This window comes from Poecilia reticulata, chromosome 18, assembly GCF_904066995.2.
Source record: "Poecilia reticulata chromosome 18, P_reticulata-male-v2, whole genome shotgun sequence".
Classification (NCBI taxonomy): domain Eukaryota; kingdom Metazoa; phylum Chordata; class Actinopteri; order Cyprinodontiformes; family Poeciliidae; genus Poecilia; species Poecilia reticulata.
The window spans coordinates 27,863,411-27,873,710 of NC_088847.1; the positions used below are offsets into that span (position 1 = coordinate 27,863,411).

The following is a 10,300-nucleotide window of genomic DNA, read 5'->3' on the forward strand; positions in this document are numbered from 1 at the left end:
CCTTGTTACCTCTAAAAAATGAGAAGAGTTGAACCACGTGTTGTGTTTTTATGACATAAAGACCTTTGAAATGTCTTGTTGATGAAGTTTATTCAAAGTCTACAAATAAACTTGATTCATCATTTCATGATTAAGGCTGAGATTGGCTGCTATGTTTGAGCTAAATATCTCACATTATGAAAGGTATTTCCAGTGCAGAGTCATGATTTGGAGAGACAACTAATAAACAAATAAATCATAAACACAAAGACAGTGGATGCTGGTCAAGACGATTAGTGGCATTTTTAGGGAGATTTGCACTTTCTTTATATTACTGAAAATATGATGAATTAGTTTAAGTACTACTGGGTTTGTATGGAGGTAGAAAACAGATTGTGAGATGGTGGTTCAGCAAACTAACTGGCAGATTTGTCACATTACTAGTAAACATGCTCCTCTAAACCAAAGAAATTAGAAAAATGATTTTTTAAAATGTTTTCTATTCTTTGTTTTCGTTTGTTGTACCAATAAATGTGTTTTGATGTTTAATGTGAACTGATGTTAAACTTTGACTCTTGTAAATAAAAACCCTTTAAAACATTGTTTTATTTTTTATTATATGCTTTCAGACCTGAGATTTTTTGCCTGAACAAATGAAAATCAGTTTAAGTTGGAGCAGGAAGCAGAGCGGCCATTTTGTCAGTCGACCTGTTTGTCCTGTTATCAGCATCCAGTCAAAGGAAAAACAAACCAAAACACTGAAGCTTTTATATTCACGATGACCTATTTGTGAATCTCTATTAATTTTCCTTTAATTGCACTAGTTTTACATCACTTAAGGTTCACTGTACCCAGTTTCTAACTAGTAATAATGTAGATTGTTTTTTACATAAAACAAAATGTGTTCTTACAGGATAAAACTGCTTAATAATATAAAAGTCTGTTAATCATGTCGTCTGTTTCTGCTCTGCCATTTATTCTCCAGAGACTCTGAGAAACATGAGATGAAAAAACTTGATGCTCTAAACCAAAATCACATGTTTTACTTTATTTCCAGTTTCCTCTGTCTGTGCAGCATTAAGCTGGTTTCTCTTACAACATGACACTGAGCAGAGCATGTTAGGAAATGTTAAAACTATGTCCTGTATAGATTTTATACATTCATCTGTGATGTGTAAAATGAAAGAACATTTTGGAAGACATTTCCTAACAGACCAGTTATAGTAAAAGTTAAAGCTAGTTAGGAGTTACAACATTTAATTGAGGATACAATAAAGTATTTTTGAATTTAAATTATGAAAGGTGAGTCAAATAAATTGAACAATTCAACAAAATTAAGATATATCATTTAATGTTAAAAAGTCAGGTAACATTTCTTAAAAATAAATTCAGTATAAAAGCAGCAAGAAAACATGTCAAGTTTTTGTTTTATACATAAAAAACTTTAAATAGCATTGTTCAGGTTATTTCAAAAATTTATAATTTTTAAAAAAAATTTATCTTTACTGAAACACTGATCTTTGAATCTGTCATAGAATATTTCAAAAGATTAGTTATGTAAATATTTTCTCACATCAATATTTGATACAAAATAGCTTTTAAAAAAATAAATAAATAAAATGGCCAGTGGAGCAATTCCTCAACTCCTCTGAATGTAAAATAAATATACAAAAATACATAATGTTAAAAAAAAGTCTAAAAAGATAACTTAATACAAACTAATCTTTAAAATAAATAAACTACAGTTCACAGATTTTGGTGTCCATTAAAGTCATAATTCACCTGGATTGTTTGACACCAGCAGGTGAAAATGATAAATACTGGGACAACATGGCATAGAAGAAAGTTCAGAGTTGGCTGTTTTGTTTTCTTCTTCTCTGAAATCAGGTCTCCACAGATCCAACTCATCCTGAGGTTTTGAAACATCCATCAGTCTGACGTCCTGCTGTAGGGAGAAGAAAGAGGACAGATTGAAACGAGAGCTTGAATCACAGCCAGCAGTCTGTTCATTTTAACACACATTAAACATGATGGGTGTCCTGATACAGCTCTTTCACTTCCAGTACAATCCTGACATTGCAGTTTTGAATATCATAAACTCTTTTATTACTTACTTTGGAGAGTAAAATGCTAGAAAAAGGTTTGATCAAGTGGTTTTACTCAAACAGAGTAATGGTCAACAACAGTTATGAGAACAACTGACCCATTTGTTATTAACAGTGTATGAACTGTAAACATAAGAATATTCTACAAATTAATTAAAATAAATTAAAAGTCTGAGAATAAATCCAATTTGTTTTCAATGAAAACAAATTATAATATTAAAGTGCAAAGCAACAATTCAGTGTCACTTCAGTTGTTTTAACCGTCATCCTGATGCTGCTGAATGGTGGAAAAAAACACAATATTGTCCAATTGGGAGAAATGAAGAATCTACAGCTCCAATTTCCCCAACTGCACCCAAAATAATGTGGCCACTGCTCAAAACAACACTGTAAACAACATTTTACTCTAATAATAAGAGAAAAGACCAGATAATAACTAAGCAGTTAATGTAATCGATGACAACTTTCCTATTGCTTCCTGTCCACTTCTTTGATCCAGTGTAACATTGATTCAGTTTGACAGGCACTTCATTTAGTTTCAGCTAAAGTTATAGGGAATAACATAGAAATTGGGATTTAATTCCATATATTTGAAATCAAATTTTTAAACATTATATAAAATAATCATGTTCCAACACAGACTAGAAAACTAACATGAATAATTTCCATCCCATGTTGATATTTAAGCACAATAACAGCTGAAATCAAAATGATTACAGCTCACAAATAGCAGGAATGTAGAATGATTAGATTAAAAAAAATACATTTAAAATGCATTGTTTGATATTTTATGCTTTCAACTTACTGCCCAGATAAGTGATGTCATTACAACCACTGAAAACTTGAAACTTTTAGGTCAGACTTACATGTTTATGTTTCATGATGGTTTATTGTGAATTTATGAAGTTTCTGTAAGATGGATCCTGGTCTCATCTTCATCAGAGTTCAGCCCAGCAGGGGGAGTGTCAGTTTTATTCAAACTCCTCTTCTTCTTCTTCTTCTTCTTCTTCCAAAAGAGATTACAAATGGTTTATCATTAATATCAACAGTCAAGACAAAATGCAACAGGTTTCACTGCTGTCTGACTTACACATTTTTTTAAGAGGTAATTACCACCGATGACGACAGCAACAACAACAACAACAGCAACATCAACAAAAGGAGCAACCTTATGAGCCTCAGCAAGGACAACAACCCACCAATGTTGTTCAACTGAAAATGAAAAATAAGATTAAACGTTTATAATTGAAAAACTATTAGAGTGTGAACTGTTGCATGATTTACCTTTGGACTCCGTGTCAGTTCTGTCCTGTGACTTCGAAATCTTGTCTTTTCCATCTGTGACTGTTTTAGAAAATTTTGTGTCAGAACCATTTGTTATCCAAAAACATAAATAAACATTTCAGTAATTTACTCACCCGAAAGATTAAATACAGCGGATGCGTTCAAACTTCGGAGATAGCATTTATACTGGCCGCTGTCATTGACTGTCACATTGGAGAGTTTTAGTGATACGTTTCCAGAACTCAGGGCCTCGGGGAACAGAGACACCCTCCCGATGTACGACTCCATCGTCTGGTTCCGGTCCACATCCTGGGATCTGTACACCAACACATACTTCTTCTTTGAGTCCTGCCGTAGGTCCGGTCTGGACCACTCCACCGAGTGTCTCGTTGCATCCCACTCATTGACAGAACACAGGAAGATGACGTCATCACCAGGAGCAGCTTTGATTGGCTGAGATGCACAAATCATTTCCGGCTTTTTCTGAAAATGTGCTTTAAACAGAATTCACAAACAACAGGTCATGCTCTCAGCTATTGATGCACCTTGAATAAATATATGGACAAAAACAAAATATGTCTCTTGTATTTTCTTTTCCATTGAAGTGACTGATTAAAGAAAAACTAAAACTTCAATGTAAACCTTTTTATACGCTTTTGCAACTTCTTCTGTTTGTAGTTTTGACAATTTCACACCAAGATGTTTGAGTAATTTCATGCCTGTCCTGATGCCCAGTGATTTAAAGTTATCCATCCATCCATCCATTTTCTTGCACCCTTGTCCCTTAATGGGGTCAGGAGGTGCTGGTGCCTATCTCTACACTGCAAAAACTGAAATCTTAGTAAGATTAAATATCTTAAATTAAGGAGATTTTTCTTGTTTTCTTTCTGACAAGATAATTTTTCTCACCAAGAGGGATTTATGTTAGAATATTTTTCTTATTTTAAGTGTTTTTGTACTTAATTATCTCAGTAAGATATAAAAGCTTAATGTTAAGAAAATATTACTTATTATGAGTAAATATGTGCTAGAATCTAGAATATCAATATTTACCAATCAAACTTCAAGTCTAGAACTTATTTTATATAAGTAAAAATTTCTTATTTCAAGCACAGAAAGCGAAATCACATACTTAATTAAATGTATTCAGATAATTAAAACAGACTATGTTCAAATGGAATCCTTTGTGTTATTGTCAATGAAAAAAAAAAAAAACATGAACTTATACTCTTGTATAAGTTGGCAGAGTGTACAGGAAATTATAATTTAATATTTAAACGATTGACATTTAACACAACAATTTCAGAGACAATATCAGTTTATATATCAAGATAATTCTTGGCATGTTTCCATCTGCTAAGGACCTTAATCTGATCTTCTTGATGCAAGATGTGGGACCTCTTACTGACATGTTATGAAATTTCTATTGATGTGTGATTTGAAATGGCAGGTATTCCACACAATGAGATTAGAATCAACAATATTGATTCTAATCAATGTCATGATAAATATTTTAACTTTTGGTTTATATTTCAAATTCTTACTTTATAAGTTACTAATATTAGTTTGAACAATATTTTATTCATCATGTTTGTAACCCCTTTTATGACATCATACAATCCACATGGGAAAGCGCCCAAAATGTCAGTGAGATAGTATTAATGTTCGATACAACAGATTTTCTTTCCGATCCAATACCGAGTAAAATTTAAGCTGGTATTGGCAATACAGATCCCATACTTTGTGCAAAAGACAGTTAATTTGTTTCTTAATTAAATAAAAAATAAATGTAATCCATATCTTGGCTTCATTAAAAAGAACACAATGTACTCTGATGCACTCATTTTAAACTCAGAAGTACATTGAGACAACAATCTCGTTTACTATAAGCTATTTTAATTCAGCAGAAATATACAAAACATATGAAAATGGAGTTGCAAACTAAAAAAAAGAAAATTAGTAAAGTAATAACCCTACTAAACACATCCTTGTTTAATTATTAAAACTACTATAAAATGACAGCTGAAATGGCTCCGTGTCACTTTTTTTATAATCTGTCAACATGTTCATTTCTGAGTGAGTGAGCGTCAGCAGCACGCTGCGCATGGGCATTACGTCCTTACACATTACATACTTACCAGGCGGAAGAAAAAGTAGTTCCCATTAACAACGTTTCATTTCGGCAAGATCTCAATAATTTTGTTACTTTCTAACTTGCTCTTGTTAATACACATTATCTCAAATTACTAAAGTGTTGAAAGTATTGATCCTTGGATCCGACAATAGATTTTAAAGAATTAAGTTCTGGTATCGGAAGAATCGATATTTCAGTATCAATCCGCACATCACTAACGGCAACGCCAGAGATCATTTAACTGCCCTGATTAACGGTTAATTCAGTTGTAACAGCCTAACTAAGCTTTTATCTACTGTACTTTTATAAGATTTTCTTTTGGCAAATTCTCTAATCTCGGTTGGACATGAATGACGATGGAGGACTTTTTTACGTGTATAGACCTTACAGCTGCTGTACTGAGAGGTAAGTTTAAAGTTGTCTGTCTTTCTAAGATAAGCTAACTGAAGCTAGTTAGCATGTCGTGAAATGCCAATTTTCATCCGCGGTTAAAGAGCCGCTCTTATAATATGAGCTTTGAACAGTTATTAACCACAATAGCTGTGGCTTAAAAATAATATCGACACGAGTCTTGGTAGCTTCCGTTTTTTAACATAGCTAAGGTGGCTTCTCATTCGTAGCTTCTGATTCGGGAAATGGTTAAAGGGCAATTCCGCCTAGTATTTCACTAACTGAGGGTGTTTGATGTGCTGTAATTTAAAAACTTAAATGCAATGAGTCTAAAAGCCTAGGATAGATATTCCACACTGTTACCAGGATATTTTAAACACTATTTTTGATTTGTGAATTTAAGTAGTCCTTGTTTGATTTAATTAAAATAACTTTCTTGCCATCTTGAATTCATGTAATATTGTAATTGAGCACATGAACTAAAATAAGACTCGTTTTATTTTTCAAGTAAACTAAACTGTTGCCATGGTGAAGCCTATGCCAGACAAGTCTCCAGTCACGTATTGCACCATCTACAAGAAACTTTGGGAATTGCAAGTGACAGCGTCCTTCACATTCTTGAGGTAAGAAATTTATGATACTGATTCATCATGACACTGATTAGTCCCTAAAACGTGGTTTGTTTTGTGATTGTTTTTCTGTCTGTGCTCCAAATAGCAGATGACCCAACAACTTCAAACAAGACCACTTTTCAGCTCTGCGGTGATCGTGAAACCAACTTTCTACTGGCCATTGGAACCATGCCTGCCTGCCCTGATCTTCTGAAAGGAGGACATCATAGCTACTACACCTTTCAGCATGCTTGTGTGTGGCCACTCCTCTCTGTGCTGCTGACAGACGTCTTGAGAACAGCGTCCGTAACTGAGGCAAGACTTCCACATATAAAAGGCTATGGCTTATTGGAAGAAGTTCATTGCGGGGGAAGCTCCTATTGTTGACATCTAATCCCAAGATTTTTTTTTGCTTTGGACAATTTGGTTTGCTTGACTCTTAGTGCAGCAGATGTGTCAGATCGTCATTGTTCTGTCATTTTACAGGATTGTTTCAGAATCAGATGCCCATCCAGACTTTAAATTCTGATCAGTAGTCATGTTTTATTGTGTTTATGTGAAACTTAAACGTAATAAAGATGTTAAAAGTAATTGAACTTATGTCTTCATTTCAGCAAGCCAATAACATCTCTTGTTCCAGTATTCACAGGATCAATTTTTGGATTTTTGTCTTAGCATAAGAACCTTGAGTAAAGCTATGACAAAATATATATTTAATCCTATGCAACAATAAAAATAAACTAGATTTAGGTATATCACTGCAAAAAGTCCCCTTTCAAAAACAAGAAAAAAAAGTACAAAAATAGGGTATAATTTTCTTAAAATAAGAAAAATTATCTGCCAACAGAACAAGAAAATTTATCTTGTCAAGATTTTCCAAAACAAGAAAAAATATCTAACCAAGATAAACCTACAAATATCTTAAAATTAGTGTATTTGTACTTAAAACAAGCCAATTTTACTAATACAAATAGAATATATGAGATTTATTTTCTTAATACATAGAATATTTTTCTTAAAATAAGAAAATTTTACGCTATTTCAAGAAATTCAGTGTCAAGTAACATTTTCTTTACTTGAGATAATTTTTCTTAAAATAAGATAATATATCTTACTCGTATAAGTAGAATTGGCTTGTTTTAAGTAAAAATACACTAATTTTAAGATATTTGTAGGTTTATCTTGGTAAGATATTTTTTCTTGTTTTAGAAAATCTTGACAAGATAAATTTTCTTGTTCTGTTGGCAGATAATTTTTCTTATTTTAAGAAAATTATACCCTATTTTTGTACTTTTTTTTCTTGTTTTTGAAAGGGGACTTTTTGAAGTGTAACGTTTCGGGCGAGAGGCGGGGTCACCCTGGACAGGTCACCAGTTTGTCGCAGGGCAACACAGAGACACACAGGACACACAACCATGCACACACACACTCACACCTACGAGCAATTTGGAGAGGCCAATTAACCTGACAGTCATGTTTTTGGACTGTGGGAGGAAACCGGAGTACCTGGAGAAAACCCACCATGCACAGGGAGAACATGGAGACTCCATGCAGAAAGACCCCAGGCCGGGAATTGAACCCAGAACCTTCTTGCTGCAAGGCAACAGCTCTACCAACTGCGCCACTGTGCAACCCAAGTCAATAATTCCTTGATATTAAATAAGTTCGAGTTAAAGTTAATAATCTAATAATCTTTGAGCCAACAATAGTAATAGCATTCAAACATTTGTACCACAAACGCTGACAGTAAGAACATCTGATTCATTGCCCTTGAGATAATAATGGTTGACCTCTACAAGAAAAACAGAAAGTCATTACTTATTAAATGTTCCTCAATATTCTGTTAAACCTAAAAGGGAAACTGATTTCCTGTTGGGATGTGAATAATAGCTGAACAGAACTGAAACAAGTTTCCATTTAAAAATTATTCAGTTGTATTTAACTTTTTTTGTTTTTTGCATGAAACCTTATCAATAATGTAATTACGCTTATGTATTAAGAAAACTAGCCAAAATACATTTTGAGGACACCATATTATTTGTTTTAAATTAATTGCTCAAATGTTATTCATACTGGGATACATATTTGAAATTGCTACAATTGCTTTTTTTAAATTATTGTCATTTATAATTTGATGTTTTGTCTGTTTCCAGATTAGCTTATGTCCACAAGACAACTGTTAAAAGGCAATAAATTATTTATTTATGTGTGTATTTTTTATATCATATCCTGCATAATACTTAGAAAGTAAGATGTGACAGGAGCAAAGCTTAAGGCAATTCATTATTCTCCAACTGCAATAAAAATACCGTTTTTCTAAAATCAATTGTTGAAATATAACATTCTTCCTGAAGTAATCATTACTTTTTTAACCTAATTAAACCGCATTGTTACCTTTCTAATCCCCAGTCACGCGAAAAATTCAAATCCGATTTAGAAAAACTTTAATTTATTACCTATTAAACTTTACCAAACTGATACCTTTTTATTTATACACAACCCCAAATATGGACTTCCTGCCGACATTTTAAAATGGCCCCGGCAACACGTGTAAGTTTCTAGAACGTTCTGGAAGTTGAATTTAGGAAAAAGCTAAACTCCCCGTGATTTAGACACAGTCGACTGAACTCATCACTTGAAGTTTGCTTTTAAATTAGATTTACAAGTTTCGATAGAAACGTTCAGCGACTTTTATCTGGTATTGTAACTCCAGTAAGAGTTACATTCCTAGTAACTTTCAATCGGATATGATTCAGCGTGTTTAATTTTCAGATCGTTCTTTCTAAAACGTGTTGCGCCACCAGTGATATCCCGTAGAAAAAAGGTCAACAATTAGTTTTTAGATAACCAACATCCTACTCTAGGTAGTGTAGAGTGGTAGATTTGTTTTTATGTCGAAATGACAATTAGAACAGCCGATTCACTGACAGTTGGTTAAAAAAGCTTTACTTACCGTCAGCTGTCTTCAGAAAAGTCAAAAAAATCCCCACGATCCCTCCTAAAATAGCGAATTTCTTGAAAACGATCATCCTAATGTAGCGAGTGGTTGCAGTAGATACGTGCTTTCTGTCACTAGGCTCTTCAGATCTGGCTGCAACAGGTAGAGACAGGAGACAGGAAGGGGGAAAACAACAGGTGTGCTAAAAACTGATTGGGTGAGATGAGATCGGACACGCCCCCCTGAGGGAGCGCGTCGCCGCAGCACCTTCAGTCATTCGTGGTTTTGAATGACTTTCTCTGTCGTTTAGTTCTTAAAGACAAATTATGTTTACACCAATAACAGTTTACTGCCCAGTGAAATGCAATATCTGCCTGAAATGGCAGTCAAAGGGATTATATGAAGTAGATATGATTCATGAATGTGGACATAAATGCTCCTCAAAAGCATTTTGTGTTTTCATTTAGGCTCTAGTATAGGATTTACATAGTAATATCTAGCATTTGTCAACAAAGGGCCTCTCATATTCTGAATAAGTGGTTGACAAGTAGTTATTGTTTGTGAACCAGTCTCTAATGTAAAGGGTATTGGACATAGGATGGGATGGAGGGACGGTTTAACTATGGTTAATTTTATTTAAGATAAATAAACGCATAATCAGTGATTGTTTCCAGGTTTTTCCTGCAGTGTGTGTTGAAGTTAACAGAACTGATGCTGGTGATGGTGGAGAAAAGAGACGATGAGGAAGAAGAGGAGAAATCAATGTAAACAATTAGTCCTTCTGTTTATGAGTTAAACAGTAATTCATCTGTTTATCCCAACATAGATTGATCAATTTATTGTCATTTCTTTGGAATCA

At 33.6% G+C, this 10,300-nt stretch overlaps 1 protein-coding gene and 1 long non-coding RNA gene across 5 annotated transcripts; one reads left to right on the forward strand and one right to left on the reverse strand.

Annotated features, from left to right (window-relative positions):
- Positions 1–1,007: 1,007 nt before the first annotated feature.
- Positions 1,008–9,617, reverse strand: LOC103480866 (myelin-oligodendrocyte glycoprotein-like). 3 transcript variants are annotated; one of them, XM_081599657.1, is made up of 6 exons: positions 9,457–9,617; positions 3,503–3,862; positions 3,369–3,428; positions 3,175–3,296; positions 2,951–3,084; positions 1,008–1,924 (listed from the first exon to the last, which is right to left on the reverse strand). In XM_081599657.1, the coding sequence occupies exons 1-5, from the start codon at positions 9,530–9,532 to the stop codon at positions 2,983–2,985; spliced, it is 720 nt and encodes a 239-aa protein (XP_081455783.1). In that variant the 5' UTR covers positions 9,533–9,617; the 3' UTR covers positions 1,008–1,924; positions 2,951–2,982. The 3 variants fall into 3 exon arrangements, with proteins under 3 accessions (XP_081455783.1, XP_008434290.1, XP_008434289.1); XM_008436068.2 differs by having other exon boundaries at positions 2,951–3,087; XM_008436067.2 differs by having other exon boundaries at positions 2,951–3,090.
- LOC145548731 (uncharacterized) lies at positions 5,469–7,094 on the forward strand. 2 transcript variants are annotated; one of them, XR_014084737.1, is made up of 3 exons: positions 5,628–5,907; positions 6,401–6,515; positions 6,610–7,094. It is a non-coding gene; the product is annotated as an uncharacterized LOC145548731 (long non-coding RNA). The 2 variants fall into 2 exon arrangements; XR_014084736.1 differs by having other exon boundaries at positions 5,469–6,515.
- Positions 9,618–10,300: the final 683 nt, after the last annotated feature.

Excerpts from the sequence above, each read along its gene's own strand:
- LOC103480866 (XM_008436067.2), bottom strand. The coding sequence starts at position 9,532 with ATGATCGTTTTCAAGAAATTCGCTATTTTAGGAGGGATCGTGGGGATT. Across the intron at positions 3,429-3,502 it reads CGCTGTATTTAATCTTTCGG|TCACAGATGGAAAAGACAAG; the intron begins GTGAGTAAATTA and ends TTTCTAAAACAG. Across the intron at positions 3,091-3,174 it reads ATTACCTCTTAAAAAAATGT|AAGAAGAAGAAGAAGAAGAA; the intron begins GTAAGTCAGACA and ends CTCTTTTGGAAG.